Source organism: Psammomys obesus, unplaced genomic scaffold (assembly GCF_907164565.1).
Source record: "Psammomys obesus unplaced genomic scaffold, mPsaObe1.curated_primary_1811, whole genome shotgun sequence".
NCBI lineage: Eukaryota > Metazoa > Chordata > Mammalia > Rodentia > Muridae > Psammomys > Psammomys obesus.
The window spans coordinates 59,855,967-59,880,887 of NW_026585644.1; the positions used below are offsets into that span (position 1 = coordinate 59,855,967).

At 41.3% G+C, this 24,921-nt stretch overlaps 2 protein-coding genes across 2 annotated transcripts in view; one reads left to right on the top strand and one right to left on the bottom strand.

The window, feature by feature from the left end:
- Erich5 (glutamate rich 5) overlaps positions 1 to 11,571 on the top strand; it is a 21,069-nt gene extending 9,498 nt beyond the window's left edge. The window contains exons 2-3 of the mRNA XM_055622754.1: positions 7,550 to 8,617; positions 9,867 to 11,571. Coding sequence (XP_055478729.1) covers positions 7,550 to 8,617; positions 9,867 to 10,036 — 1,238 coding nt within the window. The 3' untranslated portion in view covers positions 10,037 to 11,571. The remainder of the gene's footprint in view (positions 1 to 7,549; positions 8,618 to 9,866) is intronic.
- A 4,108-nt stretch (positions 11,572 to 15,679) lies between these two features.
- Rida (reactive intermediate imine deaminase A homolog) overlaps positions 15,680 to 24,921 on the bottom strand; it is a 13,161-nt gene continuing 3,919 nt past the window's right edge. The window contains exons 2-6 of the mRNA XM_055620168.1: positions 21,059 to 21,164; positions 18,944 to 18,998; positions 18,342 to 18,410; positions 17,356 to 17,411; positions 15,680 to 16,195 (exon numbers count right to left, since the gene is read on the bottom strand). Coding sequence (XP_055476143.1) covers positions 16,139 to 16,195; positions 17,356 to 17,411; positions 18,342 to 18,410; positions 18,944 to 18,998; positions 21,059 to 21,164 — 343 coding nt within the window. The 3' untranslated portion in view covers positions 15,680 to 16,138. The remainder of the gene's footprint in view (positions 16,196 to 17,355; positions 17,412 to 18,341; positions 18,411 to 18,943; positions 18,999 to 21,058; positions 21,165 to 24,921) is intronic.

Genomic DNA, 24,921 nt, shown 5'->3' on the forward strand with positions numbered 1-24,921 from the left:
AATAATAATAATAATAATAATAATAATAATAATAATAATAATAATAAAGTTTTAAACATGACCCTAGGAATTAAACTTTGCAAGGATAGGTGAAACTTGCCAGTTAGTGTTGGAGTGCTTTACCATGTGCTGTTTATGTTGTGAATCTGTTTCTCAGTCTGTGGGAATAAATGGCTTACAGTGTGCTGGTAATTCTTCAGCCCTCAGGAAACAGCCAGGCAGGGTGCCAATAGTCCAAGTCTTTAGGGAGCAGCTTCCTTCCTTTGTCATATTCTGTGTACCAGTGAAAGAGGGTGGCGATGGTGTGTGCAGGCCGTCAGTCCTCCCTTTCTACCAGTATACTCTGGCTGAAAGAGCCTCTGGTGCCAGCCACCCTAACCAATAAAGATCCATGCCACAGCTTCCTCCTTCTCTTTGCTTATTTCTTTCTCTAGTTATTGATAGTGATGATGGCTTTTTTCTTTTTTTTGTCTATCAGCTGATTTTCTTGTCCTTTTATATTTTCCCATTACTCAGATAAAAAGACATGGTTTCTTTTGGTTGATTCCTTTTCTTCTTCTTACCCCAGATTAAGTGGTTATAGGAAGCTTTGGTATCTGTGCACTTTGTGAGTGTGGGAAGCACACATGCTTGTTTTTGTTTCAGTATTACTGAGATGAACTCAGTGGCAGACTCTTTGATCACCTCCCCCTGAGGGGGGAGCAGCCTTGCCCAGCCACAGAGGAAGACAATGCAGCCAGTCCTGACTAGACCTGATAGACTAGGGTCAGAGGGAAGGGGAGGAGGACCTCCCCTATCAGTGGACTAGGGGAGGGGAATAAAGGGAGAAGAGGGAGGGAGGGGGCCACAGCTGGGATACAAAGTGAATAAATTGTAATAAATAATAATAATAATAATAATAATAATAATGCAAAAAATATTACTGAGAGACAACATACATTGATGATTCAGAATGTAGGTTTAGGAAACAGGAGAGAAGGCTCAGGGGTGAGGAGCATGTACTGCTCTTGCAGAGGGTCTGAATCTAGTCCCCAGAACCTTTGTGGGAGGCTCACACCTGTAACTCTAGCCCCATAACATCTGATACTCTTTTCTAGGCTCCTCGGGCACTGCACTCATGTACACAACCCTCACCCTCTCATACACACAGTATAGATATATAATTTTTAAATTAGGAGCTACAGAGCTGCCTCCGCGTCACCTGTTCTTCCAGAGGACCCAAATTCAATTCCTAGTATCCATATAGTGGCTCACAATTGCAAGCCAGTTCCAGGGATCCAGTGGCTTATTCTGGTCTCTAAAGGCATTGCAATCCTGTGCACATACCCATACACACAGACAATACATAATCAAAAATGATAAAAATAAATCTTTAGAAAATAAAAATCTATAGAAAAAGAATGTGGGTGAAGTGGGCATAATAGTGCCCAATTTTAATCCTAGCACTCTGGAGGCAGAAGCAGGTGGATCTTTGTGTTCCAGGCTAGGCTGGTATACAGAGTGAGTTTCAGGACAGCCAGGGCTACATAAAGAAACCCTGTCTCAGAACAAAACAATACAAACAGGAATGTAGGTCTGCCAGGTGTGGGGGCACATAGTTGGAATCTCAATACTAGAAATATTAGACAGAAGAATAATGGTCCCTGTTTTCAAAAATGAAAAGAAAAGAAAGCTTGTGGAGCTATAGATGGACTGTCTGGGCTTACATACTGGCTCAGTGTCATTTATTAATTGTGTCAGTTTGTGTCTCTCCTATTTCTTTGTCTCATGGTTAATAGTGATATCTAGTTTCCAAAGTTGCTTAAAAGTAGTAGATTTTCATGACTATTCTTATGCGATAGATGAAAGGTGCTATGAGCTGGAGGGAGGACTTCTTCGCTGAAGAATTAAAGTAAAAGTTCTAAGAGCCTAGAGCCTCCGAAGTAGCAGCACAGGGCACACCAGGAGAACTTCCTCGGGGTACTGCAGAAAACTATCAAGATCGACCGAGGCCCTCCACATCCTGTGTGGCATAGCACAGGAAACATTGACCTCAAGGATTTGTCCTTGCTGGGTAGAAACTTCATTTCCAATCAGGGCAACAAACTTGATTGGAAAACTTCTACCATAATGTGAATTTCAGGTATGTTAGCTCTGGTTGTAATCCTTCCAGTAACGTGGCCTGGTATTTAGTTCCTTTGTGTGCCTGTCACAATGGAGCTTGCAACAAGGATTCTGTTGGCTCAGCTGTCACAACAAATTTGTGCACATGCTGGTTTACAACAGAGACAGAGATAATGAGCATCAAAGGATTAGGCCCAGAGCAGGGTAAGATTTGATGAAACAGAAGGCTTGGAAAACAGACACATCTTTAAACAGTTTAGGGTGTGGGGCCAATGCATCTGTCCTCAGCACTTATTACATAATGATATAGACTAGGCACAGGCTATCTCCTGTTTGGGGACCAAAATGAAAGCAGCTCACTGCCTTCAAGTTAGGGTGCTAAAGCTTGCCTGTGACAGACATTGATGAACACTTGATAGAAAATGAAATCGGAGCCCAAAATGGAATGAAACAGTTCTTATTCATGATTTTAAGATAATTTTTATCATTTTTCAACTACACATATGAATGTGTGAATGTGCACCTGAGTGCAGGTGCCTATAGAGGCCAGAGGTGTCTGTTCCTTTGAAGATGGAGTCACAGGTGATATATGAGCTACCTGATGTAGGAGCTGGGACTCAAGCTGGGCCTCCTGAAGGAGGGTACACTCATACTGTTAAATCAGCTCTGCAGCCCTCAAGTGTTTTGTTTTTCTTTTTCTTTTCTTAAAATAAAAGTTACTAGTGGCACTTTTTGAGGTTAGTCAAGTGTGATCAAAATTGTTGCTGCTGTTCTGACCGCTGTCCATCACTGATCCTGCTTTCAAGCCCATCATGAGAACGCTATACTTTTGTAGGCCAGTATTGACAACTCATAGTGTTTAAAGGACTGTGCACCAGAGCCCTTTCATGCTGCACTTCATTCTTTCTGTTGCTAACTGTCAAATAATGGATTTAACTAATAAAGATAACGTATTTTAAGCTCAAGAAATTTTTGTTTTGTTTTGTTTTTCCGAGACAGGGTTTCTCTGTGTAACAGCCCTGGCTGTCTTGGAGCTCATTCTTGTAGACCAGGCTGGCCTTGAACTCAGAGATCTACCACCCACCGACCTCTGCCTCCTGAGTGCTGGGATCAAAGGTGTGTGCCACTACCTCTCAGCGCTTATTAGGTTCTTAAGAGCTGTATGCTGATTTAATTCAGATAGTGTCTAGATTATTTCACCCTTATCTTCTAAAATGGATTATCAGATGCTTCTGTTAATCCTATTTAGCAAACTGTCTAGTCTTACAGATTTAACTGTGAAATATATTCGTATAAAGGGGTGCCGGGCACTCAGGAGGCAGAGAACTTTGTGAGTCCAGACTGATTTACAGCAAGTCTAGAACAGCCAGGGCTATAATACTAAGAAACTCTGTCTCAAAGACAAAAAATTTTTTTTTCTATAAAAACCTGCGCCTGTGTTTTGGGTGTGTCAATACCATCCCTCCAAAGCTTTGTGCTTTAGAAGGGTGACACATTGGGGAGGCCCCCAGTTGGCACGGCTGGGTGAACAGGGCTTGCTTCATTTCACTAACAGCACTAGTCACTATAGTAACTACTTCACTGTGATTAATATGGTAATGCACTTCCTATTAACCCCAGAAGGCAACTGCCAGGACAGCCTTGTGTGGAAGCAAAGTGAGTTGTTTCATCATGGGTTTCTCTGTGGCCTGAGAAAGCACTTTTTATGCTGCATTTCTTACTGTTGTTTTTTTTCCAATAACTTATTTATTTTTATTTTATGTGCATTATATGTGTGAGCATGTCAGATCTTAGATTAGAGACAGTTGTGAGCTGCCATGTGGGTGCTGGGAATTGAACCCTGGTCCTTTGGAAGAGCAACCAGTGTTCTTAAACGCTGAGCTAGCTCTCTAGCCCCTTGCTGTTGTTTTGAATGTTTCATTTATGATGAAGGAGGTAGGGAAGGGAGATGAAGAGAGACCTCGCTCAGTGTAGTCATGATCCCTTAACACTGAGAGCCTGTACCTAGCTGCTCAGAAAACTGTTCACTGAATTTTGCTTTTCTGTCTCTGGACCTTCTTGTAAGAGTCACATTCAGTCTGTAGAGCAAGGTGGAGAGACATAGGATCTCTCTTTTTCTCTGGTCTCTCCCCCCTCTACTTATCCTCTTTTAGCCTTTATGCCCAAACCGCCCTTTTCCAGACAGAGACACCATGCATTTCTGGTCAAGATCTGGCTGCCTCCCAGACTTTGCCTCTCTATACACAACTTACACCTGCCGCCACCACACGCCTCAGGCAAAACCATGCAGGTCTCTCTCTCAAACTAAATCCTTTACCCATATTTTCTGTTTCCAGGATCCACATTACTACCCAGTGGTACCCGAGACCTCTCCTTCACTGTCATTCCGTCCAGTTTGTATCGCTCATATCTGGGTCCAGGAGCACTGAACTAAGCCCTAGGCCTAAGAGGGAGGCTTTTCAAAATTAGTATCTGATCTACCCATGCCCACGTTCACAGTTTCTCTCCAAATGATTTTATTATGTTAGAATTAGCAGATTGGGGGGCTGTTGTTGATATGCTGATGATATAGCCTGCACATTGTTGTAAGATTTCAGCAAGTCTTGCATCTGTGTATACCCACAGATGCCCCCATGGGAGTTAGCAATCTAGATAGTGACTGTTTCCATTTCTCCAAACATTTCCTGGTGCCACTTGGAACTCTCCTATTCATTCCCAGGTCTCACACATTAGTCTCCATTCTATCATTGTTGAGCAAGTTGTAAAGTTTTCTAGTTTATAAACAATGTGACCATGCAGTATATGCTCTTTACTCCAGTATTTCTTCCTTATTCCAGCAGCACCATTATTTTGAAAATTGGTGAATTATCAGGCATTGCACTTATCAGTTGCTATTTCTGTTTGTTTGAGTCAGGTCAAACTATGTAGCCCTGGCTGTCCTGGAACTTATTTTGTAGAATAGGCTGGCCTCAAACTTGTGATCTTCTTGCCTCTGTCTCCTGATTGTTGGGATTCCAGGTGTGTACCACTGCGCTTGGTATAGCATTCCATTGAATGAAAATACTTAAATGTTTCCATTCACCTTCTTGACACTTACGTATACATCTCTCTGTAAACAACTGTTTTCTTTTCTCCTGGCAAAATAAGAGCAAAATGGCTGTGTATATTGCTTGTATGTATATTGACTTGAGAACCAAACCCAGTATCTTGTGTACTCCAAACACATGCAGTACTTCTGAGCTGTGTTCCACGTCTTATATATATATATATATGTACACACACACACACACACACACACACACACGTATATATACATACATACATACATAAACACATATATTCAACTTTTTAAAAATATATAGTTTTTCAAGATAGGGTTTCCTCTGTGTATTGTCCTAGCTGGCCTGGAACTGGCTTTGTAAACCTAGCTGGCCTCGAACTCACAGAGCTCCACCTGCCTGTGCTTCCCAGAGTGCTGGGGTTACAGGCATAGGCCACCTCGCCAGGCTCTATATTCAACTTTTTCATAAAGCCCTGTTCACAATTCCTGTTCTTCACGATTCACTCTCAGCTCATGAGCTCCACCTAGAGGCTTCTCTTCGATCTCATCTAGCCAGCCCTGGCCTCCAGCTTCCCCGAAGCCTCTAGAACTCCTTATATATTCTTTAGGAACCCCAAAGAAGCTGTTTTCTGTCAGTGCTTGCCAGATCGCTTCCCACCGGGTCCATGTGATTACCACAGTGATTCCCATGACTCTGTAATATCAGAGGGCAGAGACTCTGGTTTTTCTTGTTTGTTCAGAAATTACCTTTCTATATCACCTATGTGTTTAATTGGAAAAAGCACTTTTCTTTTTGTTATAAGCCGTACTCATTAGAGTGTCTGTTGGGGTCAGATTGAAAACATGGCTCTCATTTTGTGTTCTCTAAGTTATGACACCATGACTGTTTTAAGTAGTTATCAGAACATAATTACTGAACTGAAAAAAAGATACAAATGTGTAGTGGGAAAGGGTGGAGTCACAGTGGAAGCAGATTAGAAAAATGAGCTACAGCATCCTTTTCTTCTGTAATAGGAGTTGATTGAAATGCCCCACGCCAAAATATCCTAAAGTACAATTCATTTAGATACCTAGAAAAAAAGATTCTTCCAGCAGGGTGTGGTGGGGCACACTCAAAATCCCAGCACTGTGAGGCTGAAGCCAGCAGATCCTGTGTGGGGGCTGGTCTTTCCAACAAACGAACATCCTCTCCTAACAGCAAAAAGATTGAAAACATTTGCCCCTAGAGATGAGGAAATGAGATGAGGAGGCCTGAGCATTACTTACCTCCCTCAAGGACCAGTCTTTACATTGTGTGCATATATAACCTGGCTGGGAAAAGAGAAGGGTAAGTGAGGAAACACCTTCTCAAAAGGGGAGAGGGAAGGAGAAGAAAATATTACCTCCAGACCCACTTTAACATCAGGGGTTATTTTCTTCCAGCTCCCCTCCCTCTGTGATTTGTTTTTCCTCTCTCCTTTCTTTTAACTTAGCTGTGGTCCGCTGTACACCAATATCTGGCTTTGTGGGCTGTCTGATCCACAGATGGACCCTAACATACATCATTTGCTTCCCCTTGTTTGGTCAACCCAACATGAATGCTGATCCTTTGTTTGCGCTCACAGGTTTCTGTCACTGGTCAGTACCTGGTCTTCACAGTCATAGTCATGGGGCAGTATTGCACCCAGTGGAAGGTATTTTTAGACTTTTAAATTGTTTTCCAGCTTCTGCTGTTAGGAAGAACATTTGGATGATCCCCCTGCATCACCTTCTAAAGGCTTTTGTATAACTTCCCAATAGTAAGAGTACTACTGGATCATGTGGTCATGAACCCAGGAATACAATAGTTGTTTGTCCTAAACTGTCTTGAGCACTCTTGCAGACATTGTTTAATATGCTGGGATGCCTCTCAGGACTCAGAAGTGGACGAGGGACTCACTACCATGTGAACATGTCAGGACCCCTAGCATGACAGGAAACTCAGGGTGAGCTGTCCTTGTACTTCCCCTTGCCAGGGTACCTAGCCTTTTGCTCTGAGGGCTCCTCTATTGTGGAGCCTTTCCTTTTCACTGAGGGCCACTTTGAGTCTAATAGCCCAAGAACCACAACAGGAAAGCTAAAGAGAAAAAGAAAGGGTGAGAAGAGGAGAAACAAAGTAAACTAGATAAACTAGTTTGTGGGACAGAGCCCTTGAAGGGTGCTCAGGAGAAAGCTGGCTCAGAGGACCTAAGGCTTAAGGTGAGGGCTGACAATGTTAAAGGGCTTTGATTTGGAGTAAGGGTCATGGTTTGACTGAAACATTAAATCTACTTGATGTGTCAACTACCTTTCCAAAATGGCTAAATAATAATTCTATTCTCTCTTTTTCACTTTACTCTTTCTTTTTCCAACCAAATGGCCAAAAAGTACCTTCAAATGAGAATTCTTCCGCTGCAGAGCAAAGCAAGTTCTGTGTGGCCCAACCCAAACCATGTATACCAGGAAGAGAAGCTGCCTTCTATGGCAATGCGCAAAGGGAAAGCCATCCTCCACCAGAGAGGCCCAAGGCCTCAGTGGTGCCTACAGCTAATGGTGTTAAATCCTACCACCAACAACCTCTGGCAAATGACGAGGCCCCTGGAAAGGATGCCACAGATGAGTTAGAACTCACAAAGAAGACTGAGCCTCTAGTGCAAGGGGAAGAGTATGAGTTATTTCAGGCAGAAGGCAAAGACACTACCCTAAGAGATGAGGAAATGAAGGAAGATATGGAAACAAGGACAGAGTCCCAGTCTGTAAAAGGAAATGCTGAGACTGAATCTCTAGGAACAGAAGCCTTGAGACAGCCTCTGAAGACATCAGCAGAGACAGACTCCCCTGGAGCAGGGGAAGGCAGGGAGATTCCACAGACTGGAATGACAAAGCTAGAAGCAGCTGAGAACATTCTGCCTCTGGAAACAGCCAACGAGCTTCCATCTAAAGAAGCAATGGGAAACAATGCACAATCCCGGATTCTAGGAGCAATTCCCAAAGAGAACAACTCCCCAGAAACAGTGGAAGGGCATCAGTTTGTGGAAAAAGCTGAACAAAAGGAACTTCAAGAGACCCTGAGAAAGGACAAGCAGTTCCAGCTTCTAGAAACAATTCCTAAAGAGAACAACTTTGCAGAAATAGTGGAAGGGAGTCAGACTGCAGAAAGCAGTAGAAAGCAGCCATCTCAGGAAACACCAGGCAAAACTGAGCAGCCCCAAATTCTGGAAACAGTTCTGAAACTGAATGAAATGCCACAAATGCCAGACAGAAGCCAGCTTGAGCAGACACCTGTAATGAACAAGTCATCCTGTGGACCTCTTGACAGTATCAGAAATGCCGGTAAATCTCAACCTGAAGCAACAGGTGGAAGCAAGGAGCAGCTGGTGGGAACCGCAGAGACAGCAGCAAATGTGGAAGTGGCTAGAGAAACTCACACTGATAAAGAGGAGCAGCACATTGAGGGTAAAAGGAGGTTGGCCGAGGGTCTGACCACTTGGATAGGCTCCAAAGGGATGGAGGCCAGCTATGGGGCCAGAGGGGCTGGCAGAGTTGTTAAAGTCTGTTGAGTGCCTGAAGTTCACTGGACCCAAACAAAAAAGACTTCTGCTTACTTGGGAAACATATTCCCCCAAGGCTCATCAGCTCCGAGCAAATCATTTCTAAAGCATAGGCTGTGTCAAAAAATTTTAAACTTACTTTATTTTATTAGTAGTGTCTCTCCCTGGACGTCCATGTGCGTGTGCACATGCGTGCAGGCCCGAGGCAGGTGTTAGACTGTTCTCCCTCACCCTTCTGTTTGAGATAGTCTTGCAATCCAACTATTCCTCCCAATAACTAAAGCTTATTGCTTTAGTTACTTCTAACTAACTGAATGGTGACTCTGTCTAGCTCATGAGCTCTAGGATCTGCCTGTCTCTGCTTTGTCGCAGACATGTTCTGTTGTATCCGGCTCCTTACATCGGTGCTGGGGATTTAAACTCAAGGTACTCACACTTTGTGTAGTGATTGCTCTAATCCACTGAGACATTACTTCATCTCCAAACAAAACTTTTCAAAAACTTCTGTTTCTTAGGGAATTTTTGCATCCCAACTTTGCAAGCAGGCCAAGACTCAGGGATGTTAAGTGACATGACGCCGGCCTTTCAGAGGCTCTAAGGAATGAGGAGAATGCTGGCATGACAGCACAGAAGGAAGCTATTGTGTAGAACTAGAGGACAAAAATTGACCTAGTGGGGTAATACATTTTCAGTGTGCTTATTCAGGGTTACTTACTATTGCTGTGATGAAATACTATGACCAAAAGCAAGTTGGGGAGAAAAGAGTTTATTTGGCTTACACTTCCATACCATAGCCCATTATTGAAGAAAGTCAGGGCATGAACTCAAGCAGGGCAGGAACCTGAAGGCAGGAGCTGATGTAGAGGCCATGGAGGGGTGCTGCTTACTGACTTCCTCCCCGTGGTTTGCTCAGCCTTCTTTCCTATAGAACCAGGACCACCAGCTCAGGGATGGCCCCACCCACCATGGTCTGGGTCCTCCCTCATCAATCACTAATTAAGAAAATGACTTGCAGCTGGATCTTATGGAAGAATTTTCTCAATTGAGGTTCCCTCCTTTCAAATAATTGTAGCTTGTGTCAAGTTGACATAAACTAGCTAGGATACACTGCTAACCAGGTGTTTCTTATTATCTCCTTTGATTGCTTTTTCTAGGTGAGACAGGAGAAAAGGTGGAAGCAGAGATGAAAAATGAGAAAGAAAGTGAAGAAGCTGAAACCGAAGAAAAGGAAACAGAAGCTGTGGATCTTGGAGCAGCAGGGGACAGCAAGAGAAGGGCTAGTGTGCACAGTGTTCTAGCAGGTCAGGAAAATTTGAGGCTGTGAGGGCAGGTACCATCTCTCTGGCTATGTGGTTTATGCAAGGAGTGTAGCTGTAGATTGTAGGAACCAAGAGAATGACACTATTTTTTATCATGTTATGCCACAGAACTGCTAAGCTAGACACACTTCTTTTTAGGCATTTAGGATAATTATGCATTTAAAGTGACAATAACCAGAGCCAATAAAAACTTTAAGATCATGGACGTGAAGGTGATTTTCTTCCTTGTGGCCATGGGACCATTAATAAGATGAGACCCTAAAAGGATTTCATGTAGGTGGCTAGAGAGAGGAATTAACACATTTTCAGAAACTCATGATCAGAGAATTATGTAGTTATCATAATGATGGAATAATACCCACAGAACGCAGGATGAACTACACCTAATATTTTTGTCGTGTAATAGAAATTACTGATGAGAACTGTAGGGAGTCTGTAACCTAATTACCTTCTGTCCTGAAATCTATCTACTACTACAGATTGCTGTGTACTATGCTGTTCTAAACGTTAACAAACATTTCCAGAGGAATGCAAACTGGGGTGCTATTGCAAGGTTTGTCGTTCCTCACAATGGAAGTGTCCACATTTTCCATGTGCCATTTTGAATTGGCTAGTGATTTTATACTTTTGTGAGTTTATTTTCAGTTGCTGATTTTTCCTTGTCTGTTTTACTTACTAACTGTAAACTAATTTTAAATTCCTAACTTTTAGTGCATTTCTGAGGCAGTAACAAATACCCAGCAAGGATTAAGTCTTAGCTTCAGGGCAGTGGAGACAACTCAGCAGTTAAAGTGTTTGCTTCTAAGCAAAGAATGAGAGTTGGATCCTCAGCAAGAGCTCTGGGTGGGCGTGGAAGCTGCTTGTAAATTCAGCCCAGAGGGCAGTGATAGGGGTCCTCCAAGCAAGCTGGCTAGGGAGACTAGTCTCACAGCTTTGTGGTTTTGAGTGACAGACTCTGCCTGAAAAAAATACTGTGAAAGTAATTGTGGAATGTTTCTGGTATCAACCTTGTCCTTCTACACACAAATGTACACACATTTCTCCACACATATGTGAGCATGCATACATGCACAGCACACATGTATGGGGAAAAAAGGTGAAAACGAAAACCAACCCCCCAACAAACAAATAAACAAACCCCCAAACACCCTAGCTTAGCTTTATTGTTTATGTGTAATTTTCCTGAGCCTGTTTTAAGTGACTGCAAATTAGCATTAGGATTTAGATGTGGAAAAGCTAAGAAGCCAATGGACGAATCTATGGACCACAGAAAGTCATTTTTTTCAGAATTCTTCCAACACAGGCCATGGATTTTGCTGATGATTGTGTGAACCACAGTATGGTAGTGACTTTGTTCTTTGTTAAGTGCTTTGTGTTTGTGAATATCAAGGTAGGCTTATGGAACATTTATTACGCTATTGGAGACTGTGAGTCTTCTTGAGATCTGGCGCATCTTTATTTTTCTCTACAGGAGCCAAAACAAATTTGGCATTCTATAAATACTCATCTATGGCAAATATTCTTTACCATTGTGTAACCATGGCAGTTTCCTTATGACTAATTATAACTGGCTGTGGGGGAACTTATGGCCAGAATTTGTATAGATTTTGTGTCATTCACTCAACATTTAGAACTTTTGATTAAGCAAATATGTTATCACAACTAATTAAGTATTTGAAAGCCTACTCTGGTGTATTTGTTTGAACTGTTGATACACAGATAGAAATTTCTTTTGATCTATTTTGCCCTTCAGAAAAAAAAAAAGACAGATTCTATATTCTCTGAGGTAAAGAAGATGACAGTAAGCCGGGCGTGGTGGCAGACACCTGTAGTCCCAACACTCAGGGAAGAAGAGGCAGGTGGATCTCTGTGAGTTGGAGGCCAGCCTGGTCTACAAAGTGAGTTCCAGGCCAGCCAAGGCTCCATAGCAAGACCCTGTTTCAAAAATAACAGTAAAAAGAATATGACAATAGTAAAGAAATATGGGTGAGTTGTTTTTAGGTATCTTGTAGGATGTTTGTGATGGCTATTCTTGGTTGTCAACTTGACTATATCCGGAATAAACTATAATCCAGAAATGGAGGGCACACCTATGATACGGATCTTGAGGCTGGAAGATATAAGCTCTTGAACCAGACCTTGAGGTGGGAAGACACACACTTTTAATCCAGATCAATGCATGCTTTTAATCTAGATCTTGAGGCACACCTTTAATCTAGGCCATGCCTTCTGCTAGAGGCCTACATAAGGACAATGGAAGAAGGAAGGGTTCATGCATTCTTCACCTGCTTCCACTAACTTTGCCAGCACATCCATTGGAGCATACTTCTTTGGGATTAAAGCTTATATAGAAATGCAGCAGAAACACCTGGCCTCATGACACTGAGCAATTACTAAATTTTTGGACTTTCCATTCACAGCTGACCATTGTTGAGTTAGTTGGACTGCAACCTGTAAGTCATTCCAATAAATATTCATTCCATAAATTCTGTGAGTCTAGAGAACTCTTGACTAATAAAATGTTTAACTTTGTTTGTTTGTTTGTGTTGTTTTAAGACAGGGTCTCATGTAACCTACAGCAGTGTCCTGGAACTCACTTATGTAGCCAATGATCTTGATCTTTTAATCCTCCTGCCTCCCACTCCTGAGTGTTCATTATAGGCATGTGTCTGGTTTACCAAAACTGTGTTTGAAAGGCCAGCACTGCCATTCTCATTTATATTTAACAAAATATAAATAAACACAAAATATCAGTGTTTTTCCATTGGTCTGGAAGGAACCCAGTCCCAAAGTTTAACCTGGCTGCCACATCTCATTTTACTTCCAGCTCTTTGATCTAGAGTTTGGTTTGGAAGTCATCACTTCAATGTAGGAAGGGAGTTGGGAGGGTGTCTCTGTGACCTTCATGGGGGCAGAGAGATGAGCCATGGGAAGCAAGAAGGCAGTCGGCTCAACATGACTCAGGAGCCCGTGTTGGTTCAAACTTAGGGAGTCTGACCCCAAGTCGTTTATTTTAGGCATATTTACACACACCATAATTTGGTGAAAGTTATTCTGGTGTTGATTAACTCAATCCCACATGCACAACAAAGCAGACATAAATCTCCTTGAGGAATAAAGTAAGCTAAATGCAGCTCAGACGTGATTACATCAAAACTCTTTGTAAAATCCTTAAAGATACTGTTTTAGTCAGTGTTCTATTGCTGTGAGTAGACACATGACCATGGCAACTCTTATAAAGGAAAGCATTTAATTGGGGCGAGCTTACAGCTTCGGAGGTTTGGTCTGTTAACAGCATGGTGGCACACAGGCATACATGGTGCTGGAGAAAAGAAGCGGAAAGAGTCACTGGGCCTGTTTTAGCTTTTGAAACCTCAAAGGCCATCCCTAGTGACTTACTTCCTCCAACAAGCCACACCTACTAATCCCTCCCAAGTAGCGCTCCTCCCTCATGACTAAGCATTCAAACATACTACCCTACAGGGAACATTCTTATTCAAACCACATTTTACTCCCTGGCTGCCCTGTCAAGGACCCCATAGACTCAGGCTCAGAGCGATGGCAAAGCCTTCCTTGGAGGACCAAGTTTAAGCAATTGTTAGAGCTCAAACCCAGCGCAAACTGCTGACATACCTATTTAACATATCAAAGTGGCCCTGGCTGCCAGATTCTCCTGGCATCCATTATTCTCTACTGGTTAGGGCTGGGCTGCCCTTTCCCCAGTTGCCCTTCCCTATACAACCCAGCCATTTTGGTCACTGGGCTCCCTTCTCATCTATTCTTTATTCTCTTGGTCGTCTCTTTCCTCTTCCCACTCTCCTCACATGGCCCCTCAGGGTCATGTTCACTCTGCATTCTCCTAGATCTCTCCCTTTGGCTATACTCTCCCTCATATCTACAACTAAAAAGTCCTCCACCATACCTAGGGACAGTCATGTCTTTCCTTTTTCTTTTTTTCCAGCTGATTGTATAATGACACCTCCCTGCTCAACCATATATAATAAACATGCTGAGCTTCCAGAGTGCTGACATTTCCCCAGCTCAAACCACGCAATCCCAGCTTTCTGTGTGTCTGTCCATATGTCCTTTCTTTATTCCCTCAATGCCATAGCCGGATCTGTTCTTGGAGCCTTGCTGGATGCTTGAGAATGCTTAAAAAGCTCTTGAGTTTATATTCCTAAGGTTATATAAGCAGTAACAATTGCTGAGGCAGCGTCTCTAACTAGCTAAGCTGCCTGAAGGTGTGTAGGAGCTTTTTATGGGTCACTGCCCATGATAAGGCGGGCTTTTTGGTATTTATGCTTGTAGAAGTAACTAAGGTAGACTTGGACGGAATAATTTCATTGGCATGCTGTTGGTGTCCTTTTTAGGATATAGAGACATTTGTCCCCATCTGCAAAAAGTCACCCAACAAATACCATTGTAGCAATGATGTAAACTGTTAATTTTGAAAACACTGGTTTGTACAAGTAGTTATATCACCTAAAATCTATCCATACAAAAGAATAGCCTACTGTAGTTTTAAAACTTCAAAAGTTTTTAAAATCTAGTTTTAAAAATTGACTTTTAAATTTTATAACAAATCTATACCTGTATATGGAAGCAAGTTGTAGAATAATGTATATGCTGACAGTTCATTTATGTAAAGAGGCAGATAAAGGAGAATGTAATGGGTAAAAGGCTATCTGCCAGTTTCACAGAAAGCACCTGATAGTGGTTACTCTTTGGGGGAGAAATGTGACCCAGGAGAATTTTAAATCTGTTATTCTGTGCTAGGATTTATTCTACCATGAGAAATTACTCACTTAGTTGTCTAAAAATGTGGAAAGGCTTTAGGGCTGGTGTAACTGCCAGGTGCTCCTTCCGTTCCCCAGAAGTAACGACTCTGACTGAGACTTTATCATGTATGAAGAAATGCCTAGGCTATAAGTTTTTGCTTGTTCCTTGACCCATCTGTTCTCTGTGTGCCACATGGCTGATTACCTTTCCTCAGTTTCATGTGTCCTTCCTTCTCAGAGTCCCAAGGCAAATCACCCCCCCACCTCCCTGGCATCCCCACACTCACCCCTGTCTTTTTCCCAGAGTTCATATCTCTCTGCCAGAACTCCCACCGCCTATTTCCTGCCTTAGCTAATAGGTCATTATCTTTTTGTTGACAGGTGATGCTTACACACACACACATACACACACACACACACACACACACACACACACACACACACCAGATTCCTTCCACAGCTGGGTGACCATTAGTCCCAGCTATCCTAGCGGCTGAGGCAAGAAGTCTGCCTAAGCCTGGCAGGAGGCTCCGTCTAGATAACATACACAGCAAAATAGCATACCTCAAAAGCCAACCAAAGACTTTAAAGTGGAGATGGAGATATAACCTCTTCTGGTCTCAGGAGGCATTGCATACATGTATGCACAAACAGGCAGGCAAACCAGTCAGACACATAAAATAAGGCTTTAAACATAAGCATTTGATAATTATACACAAGATAATTATACCTGTAAAATGTAGAAAGCTAGAAATAAAGCAATGAAAGAGCTAGAGATTTAACTTCACAATTCTTATCCTCACTTTACTAGGTACTAGTTTTAATGTACAAACTGTTAAAAAAAAATAAGCGAACAAATTACACCAAGGGAAAGTTACAAATCTATTTTTTTTATTTTCATTAGAGAAATATTATCTGTACAAGATTTTGGTCCACTTTCTTCTTTTGTACTATTCAAGTCAATATTTTGATTCGCTTTCCTATATCTAACATGAGAAGTAAATATTTCACATGAGAAAATTAATATAATTTAACTGAATTAGGTGTGCTCTTTATATTGTTCACCTTTCCCTTCCCAATCCCCACTTGAGTGGCTGAGCTGAGTCTGTGATCACACTCAACAGTGCAAGTGTCTGCACGTGTAATCCGAATATCACTCACTGTACTGAATGATCTCCAGTTAATATCAAATCTTCATAGAGATGGTCATTTCCATGATGACTGCAGCCACTCTGGTCATGTTTGTATTTCCCAGCATCATTTGTAAAAATTAAGGTGTGAAAGACATTCTAAAAACTTCAGAGTCAGCATCTGCATAACTACTTATAGTCATGCTGTGCTGAAGGGCCCCTGGACAGCAACTGCTTCAATTTCAATTCGACTCCCCTGTAGGAAAAGAGAGTCACAGTCTCGATCATTTAACACCAATTTAGATTCAATAATACCTTTTAAGAACATACGCTCCTAATGGCAGCATAGTATTTTGACCATTAATCTCCTCATAGAAAACAACGAATAGAGAAAATTCACTAAGACCCTGCAATATGTCAAGCTACCATGCTAGGCACATTCATATGCATGAGCTCATTGGCTTCCCGCAGGAGTGGGAACTGAACTTGGGAAACACAGCACTGTCTTCAGAAAGGCTGGGAAAGTTTCCCACTTCACAAAGACAAACAGTGGAGGATCAAATCCATGTCTTCTGATTCTAAGTTTAAAGTTCTTTTAACTATACCCAATACCTTCGCTTTGACAATGACCCTGCCCAGTGACAACTAACTAAAACAACAACAAATGCCACTCCTAGGTGGTACAGTGTGTTTACTGGCAAGTTACAAGAAGGGAGTAGGAGCTGCTGCTTCCTGGCAGGCGTACAGTATGGGCAGGAGGCCTAGGAAAAAAGGCCCCAGTGAGGGAACACCAAAACCAGAATGGTGGCATTGTGTGCCACTGGCTTACAGAATATCATTCCAACTAGATTCTTCATTATATGAGAGCCAGGTGATTTTTTTTTTTTTTAATTAAGGTAAATAGTAATACCCCAATTCTCTGGCCAATACTCTAAAATACAGTAGAAACTTGCAAGGGTGTAAGCCCCCACCTTGCTGGTATGTTGAGCTTCCTTCAGCGAGAGCAGCGTCTAGAAGCCCCCACATAACTCTATACTGTGCCTCATGCTCAGAAGTCCTTACTGAAACCGCCTTTTAGAGGCGTGACATCAGACTGCAGGGAAACACCCAGGAGGGCCAGCAGTTTACCACTCCTCCAGGGGAAGGCTTTGACTACAGAACTAACACCCCAGCACTAATTTCCTTCTCTAAGTAACATTACAACACAACTGCTCTTAAGGTTTCTCTTGTCATTTAAGTCCTCAGTTGTGCTGCTTTATAAGATTTCTTAGCTTTTTCCAGGTACACGACAGTTATCAAGGTATTTACTTTTAGACTCTATATTTCTGAGATCAGGAGCTGAATTAATTTTAAGTCTCCTTTCAGAGTGATGGGTCTCATGTACTCGTGTGCACTGGCATTTTACTGAGTACTTACTTTGGGTAAAGCGGCGACTTGGTAAGCAGCCCTGGCAGGAAGGTTACCCTGGAAATCTGAATGCAGAACAGTGTCAGGACAGTCTCCATACATGAGCTCTTACTCAGCAAGAGAAGCAAGAATCTGGGAGCTGCCTCATGGCTGCCTATTCCCACAAATGACGCTTCAGAAAAGCTGACATTTGGATTGTCTGACACGATATTCTGTCACATGGCTTTACGAGCTTTCTAAGTATTCTATAAAACACTGAAACACAGAATCTGGCTTTTTGTCTTATAATGATGAGAACAGGTTTGGGTTTTACAGTGATTCCTGTGAACCAGTTATCAAAACAGGGAATGGCTTCTTATCATCAGCGGGGGCTTTCCCATGAACCTCTGGTCATTTCTTCTGCAGAGAATAATAATGATGTTTTTTTCCAGGCCATACCCTCATTTCATCCCACCAGAAGACAGGGACCCACTTTCCCCACCATGACAATGACAGCAACAGTAGCATTTTCTCAGAGCTTACATGACAGCATCTGTTCTAAGTGTTTTTTTTAGGATAATTAATGTAATCATTTTAACAGCTTCCTATGGTAGCAGAATACTGTCCTTACTATACACACTACTAAGAAAGCAGCATAAAAATGTTAAGTAACTCCCTAGGGATTCTGAGATAGCCAGAACAAAGATGGTAGTTAGACTATATCACAGCAATAGCAGTCAGTCTGTATGTCTAAGCAAGTTTAGGGGAGGGCTTACAAACACCAAAGAAACAAATTAGAAAATTAAGTTTTAGGAAAATGAATTTGTAGGGTTTACATATGTTAGAGTTTTAAGAATTGGGGTAGAAATATAGTAAATCTTTTTCATGAGGGCATACTACGATATGTTTCCATTCATTTCAACATCTCTGTCACTTTCACTTGACAATGATACTCATTTATATTAGTAGATATACTTCCGTTTAAAAGTAAGTAGGAATAAAGACAAATTACTTACACATTTTGTAGATTTCATTGACAGTGCCAAAGTCATTTATGTCAGCCAGAAGAACAGTTGTCTTTACCACTACAAGAGATATATAGATATATATATTTTTTTTTTCATTAGGTTTAGCCAAATTTCATCAGACTCAAAACAAGACTTAGAAATAAAATGTATAGCTGGGCAGTGGTGGTGCACGCCTTTAATCCAAGCACTCAGGAAGAAGAGGTAGACAGATCTCTGAGTTCAAGGCCAGCAGCCTGGTCCAGGACAGCCAAAGCTACACAGAGAAATACTGTCTCAACACTGCCCCCCAATTTTTTTATTTGATGACTATTGATGAAAACAAGATTGAAGAAATGAAACAGTGTTGTTTCCTAGACCACTATGAACACAACCTTTAGCAACAAAGACATAGAATGACATATTATTGGATATTATATGTCCTCCACAAAGACCAAGAAAACATCAAACACACACTAACAGTGTGGAGGTGTGGCTGACTGGTGGAGTGCTTGCCTCACACGCATGAAGCCCTGAGTTGGATCCTGAGCTCTGCAAACAATATAAAAAACAACACCCATCAGTTAACAGTGCAGAAAGACCCAGTTGCTCACCATTAGTGAAGTCACAGCCTGCAGCTTTCAAAATCTCACCCAGGTTTTTAAGAGCCTGTGAATCAAGCCAAAAAAGGTGAAAGATGCACATGTTATGTAATTATGTTAATTGATGTTCCACACAATTCAATTTTGTACTGGTTTTCTGTTAGTGGACTGAATCGTTCTGAAATGTAGTGGAAAGCCTGTATTATATTGTAGGAATACCAGAATGGAGATGGTTATGGTGTTGTACTTGGGAGGTTAAGGCAAGAGGATGAGGAGTTTAAGGTCACCTATGGATGCATACTGAGTACAAAGCCAGCCTAGGCTACAGGAGACCTAAGGTCTCAAAAGCTAAAACAATGACCCTTCCTCTCAAATCTAAAATAAAACCTCAAACAATCAAAACATTATTAATGAGTTAATATATGTTTTGACAGGAGGTCTCTGGAAAAACATTAGTTTTAAAATCCTAGCATCAACTTACTTTTTTCAACTAATTCTTCCTCCCACCTTAGGTGGTAACAATATTTTACTTTTTTGTGTTTCTTTTTTAAGAGTTATTCTTTTTCTTTTCTTTTTTTCAAGATTTATTTATTTATTATATATACAATGTTCTGCCTACATACCAGAAGAGGGCACCAGATCTCATTATAGATGGTCATATATAGCTGGGCAGTACAGCTGAGCCACCATGTGGTTGCTGGGAATTGAACTCAGGACCTTGGGAAGAGCAGCCAGTGCTCTTAGCCTCTGAGCCATCTCTCCAGCCCCATAATACATGGATAAAGCAAACAATTCAAAATCTAAAAACAAACAAAAAACCCCAACCCACATACAGTGAAAAGATCTCTTTTGCCCCTTCTCTCCCACAGTGGGCTCAATGGTTAAGGACATTGGCTGCTTTCTCAGAGGAGCCATGTTCTATTCCCAGAATCCACATGGTAACTTCAACTATTTATAATTCCAGTTCCAAAGGCTCTGACTCTCTTTTGGCCTCTGTGAGCACTAGGCACACACACAGTACACAGACAGACACGCAGACAAAAACGTCCACCCAAATTTCTTGTATATATTTCTGGAAACAGTAAATGCTTATACTAGCATAACCACATTTGTTTGTTTGTTTGTTTTGTTTAGATAGAATTCAGGCTGGCCTCAAACGTACTATGTAGCTGAGGATGAGCTTGAACTTCCTATCCTCCTGCTTTCATGTCCCAAATGCTAGGATTAAAGGGGTGCACCACCACAAACAGATCTTAAACACACATTTTCTTAAATCCCCAAACATGTAGGTAGCATATGGTACATATCATCCTGTATCTTTGTTGATTTTACTATGCAGCAATCTACATTAGAGAGCTTTTCATAAAATTAGTTGCATAGATCTAGGATAAGTATTCTAATTCCTTAAAGACAGACATTTAGGTTGTGTTCTATCTTGGGTCTTACACATGACATAGTAAATGCATTAAATTGCAATTTAATTCTATTAATGGATTGGAATAGAATTGTGTGTGTGTGTGTGTTGCTAGGCATTGGATTCAGGACTTCCACTTATGCTAGGCCTCTTTTTTTTTTTTTTTTTTTTTAAGATGTTGCATGTAATCACTGATATTTTTCTTTTACTAACAACTGTTGCCTTCTGTGGTGGTGACTTACTTTGGGGAGAGGAGGTTAGGTCAATGACTCTGAAAATAAACTTTGCAATTCATTTGGACACATCAGGTATTTGATTTTGATAACAGAAGTGATAAGGAGGTTGCTCTCCCTCTTTTCTGTTGTTGAACCATCTTAAAGGGGCTGTAGTGATGGCCCATGGTTACAACCATGGTTAGATTCCCAGGACACACATGGTGGTTTATGACCACTTATAATCCCAGTTCTAGGAAATCCAACAGGCACATAAGTGGTGTACACACATACATGCAGGTAAAATATTTATACACATAAAATAAATCTAAAAAAGTTTTTTAAGTCTTAAATAAAATATTGAGTAGCTGACAACAAATTCATCTGTTGATTTCTACCAAACTACTCAGGGTCATGGCCTATCAATATAATACTGTTCAATGTTATACTACTACTGTAAAGTAGTAGCAACGGGAACCTCCCATGTGAAGGATGGCTTACCTGTTTAGCTTCTTCTACTACCCCTCCTGGCACAAGCTGTCCAGTAGAAGGATCCATGCCTACCTGTCCAGAAATGTAAACGGTCCTGTCCACTAGCACAGCTTGGCTGAAATGAACAAAAGCCAATATATATGTAAAATAGACAACATAAAAGCCAATGCTAAAATAGCAATTCAATAAGATACAAAAAGTAAAAGCTGTAAAATTAAACCTGGTAAATTTGATTTTAATAAATTAAAATTTTGTTTATTGACAGACATCTTTAAGAATGTAAAAAAAGTTAGAGGTTGGAAGAGAATGTTTCCAACATATATCTAACAAAGGACTTGCACCCAGAATATATGAAGAACCTGTAACTAAATATATTAAGATATACAACCTAATGAAATACAGACAATTGATTCTGGTAGATACTTAATTAAGATATACAAACAACAAAGCAGTACAGGAAAGCTGCTCTAACATTATTAGTCATTAGAGCTATGCAAATCAAAACTATAAGATGCCGCTGACATCAAGCAATGTCAGAAACACATCACACCAGTGAGAATAAAACACACTGGAAAAATATAGTGACTGGAGCCTTCATACATAGTTAATAGAATACACTCTAGAAAACTACTGGGCCATTTCTTAAATTTCAACACATACTCAACATGTTACTCAGTATTATTTCATTCCTTAGGCAACTATGTAAATGAGAACTTAAAAAGTGTAAATGCTTTCCAGGAATGTTTAGAAACAACATTCCAATAAACAAAACAAACCACTGCTAGCTGCAATGGATGGCTGTACACTGACAAGCTCCAGCAAGGACAAAATAAGAGCAGCCTGGAAGCAGGGTAGGGACTGAACACCCACACAAATGAGGACTGTTTGGGGGTGATAGAAATGTTATAAAATTTGAAGCCAGGAGATGGTGGCACAAACCTTTAATCCCAGCTCTTAGGAGACAGAGGCAGGTGGATCTCTGAGTTTGAGGCCAGCCTGATCTATAGAATGAGTTCCACAATAGCCAGGGCTACACAGTGAAACCTTGTCTTGAAAAACCAAACCAAACCAAACCAAACCAAACCAAACCAAACCAAACCAAACCAAACCAAAAAACAAAACAAAAGGCAAGAGCCATCAGCACCTGGCTCAAAATAGTACTTTTGGGGGGATTGCTTTGCTTTTGTGACAGGGCTTCTTCATCATGCCGCTCTGGCTGTCCTGAAACATGATGTGTAGTCAAGGCTGGCTTGAACCTACAGTGATCCTCTTGCTTCTTACTTCTGCCTCCTGAGTGCTGGATTCACAGGTATGTGCCACCACACATCTAGATGAATAAGACAGTTTTTTTTCTTCTTCCTTTTTTTTTTTTGGAAACAGTGTCTCATATAGTCCAGGCCATTCAATAACATCACTATGAAGCTGATTTTGAACTTTGGATCTTCCTACCATCACCTTCCAAATTTCATTACAATTATACACCACCACCCACAACTTAAGGAACTCTCTTTTTGTTTGTTCTCTTGAGGCATAAGCCCTGGCTATCCTGAAACTCACTACACAGATCAGGCTGGCCTTGAACTCACAGTCTGCCTCCTGAGTGCTAGAATTAAAGGTGGTTTTAAGGAATATTTCGGCAAGGCCTATTCTTTCTACCTCCAAAGTATCTTAGACTATAAACTTCTGAGGGTAGAGACACCACATCTCTGTAGCAGGTATGCTGTGTTTGCTGCTGCTGCTCTGCTCTCTAAGCACTCAGTACCAACAATACTGGCTGTCACCAGCCACCTTCCCTGCAGGACCTCAAGTGCCGGAGCTCTATGCTGACAACTCTGAAAGCCGAGGGTTCTCAACTTTCAGATAACTATTGAGCTTGTTAATGTGTGAGCTTTTCTCAGGTTGAACAGAACCATTAGTTAACACTATTGACTGCCCCTTGCAGAATTAGGCCACCTGCACTAGGCCCATCACAAAATATCTTCAGTTCTCCCAACATCTGAAAGACTTTAAACTCAAATGCACTATCAATAATAAGAAACCTTTATGATAGTAAAAATACATCCATTTACTTTCAGAATATCAAGAATAATCATTGGAGCTGAGACTATTTGAGTTTAAAATCTAAACTCTTAAAGATGTTTAGTCACGAAAAAACAGTTGACTACTGAATATTTTCTGGGCCTAAGAATCCTACTCATTCATAGTTGTAGGTTCCAGAAATTGTTTTATTGATGTTTTCTTTTGAATTATTTCAGGGCTGGAAAGTTGGCTCAGTTGTTATGAGCACTTGCTGCTCTTGCAGAGGACCTAGGTTCAATCCCAGGCATCCACATGGTAGCTTACAACTGTCTGTAACCCCAGTCCTAGGAGGTCTGGCAAGCTCTTCCCCCCCGCCCCCAGCCTCCTCAAATATGCAGGATACATACATACACCCAAGCAAAATTTACAAATTATTTATGTGCATCTGTGTTTGTGTGAGTGTATGCCATATTTTGTGTGGGTTCCCAGAGGCCAGAAGAGGACATCAGATCCCCCGGAACTGGAGTTACAAGATGGTTGTGAAATACCTGATATGAGTACAGGAACAACACTTGGATCCTGGACAAGAGCAGGAAGTACTCTTAATTGCTGCCATCCCTCCAAGTTCTAATTTAAAAAATATTTTGTGTGTTTGTTTGTATGTATGTGTGTGTATATATGTGTGGTGGGAGTGGGTGCGCACACACACACACAAGCTCACCACGGTGGACATATAGAGGTCAAAGGACAACTTGTTGGAGTCAGTTCTCTCCTATCATTTAGGTCCCAGGATCAAACTCAGGTCATTGGGTTTTGCAGCATTGATGCTTTTACCTTTGAACCATCCCACCTGTGTAAGTTCCAGAACTAGAAAAGCATTTTATTTTACTTCCTAGCCAGAAATACATTAGGCATATAATCCTTATACTTAGGATTGCCATGAGTGTGATGCCAGTCTGGGATGCCATAGTGAATTCTAGGCTGGCTGGAACTACAGAGTGAGATTATCTGAAAAACCACACATAGAAAACGTCTCAGCCAAACCAAACCAAGCTCAAAATCAGGGGTAGTAAACCTTCAAAAACCATTTCAATTAAGTTTTAAGTCATGTCTGTGCCACATTATGGCAATGCTAATAAAACAGGGAGCCACTCAATAGCACTGATGTTGCAATCCCTCCAGGCTCTGTCCTTTGTATCCTAAAATGTGTTCAGTTGTGCTAGCTAATTAGTAACAACATTCCATTCATCCCAATGCTGAGGACTGAAAATTGCAACACATTAGAATTCTCTCTAGAGAGGGCCTAGAATTTAAAAAAGTATTCTCATCACAAACTTCAGAAGAAAAGACTTTATTTCCAAATGGTTTCCAAAGTATATGTGCTTATGGAGGCCAGATGTGGACACCAAGTGTTTTGATCCCTCTCTACCTTATATATTCTATTCAGTCAGGCTCTCTCATCGAGAACTTGGTGACTGGACTAGTCTGTCTAGTCATCTTACTCTGGGGAATTTGTCTCTGCCTCTCACACACTGTGGTCACAGGAGGGCCACTGAACACAGGTTTATGTAGGTGCTGGGTGGGGATCAGACTCTGGTCCCTATGCAGAGCACTCAAAACAGCATAAAGGAGGCCTACACTTTGGGTAGGGGGCTTCAGGACAAAGCAAAGCTCTCTAACATCTTTGTTAAAGATGTCTTTGTTCTGAAGGAAAGAAGTTATTCTTGTGTAACTAATCACCAATGGGTGAAAGAGCAGGATTAGGAAAGAAGAAGAAAGAAGAAGAAAGAAGAAGAAAGAAGAAGAAAGAAGAAGAAGAAGAAGAAGAAGAAGAAGAAGAAGAAGAAGAAGAA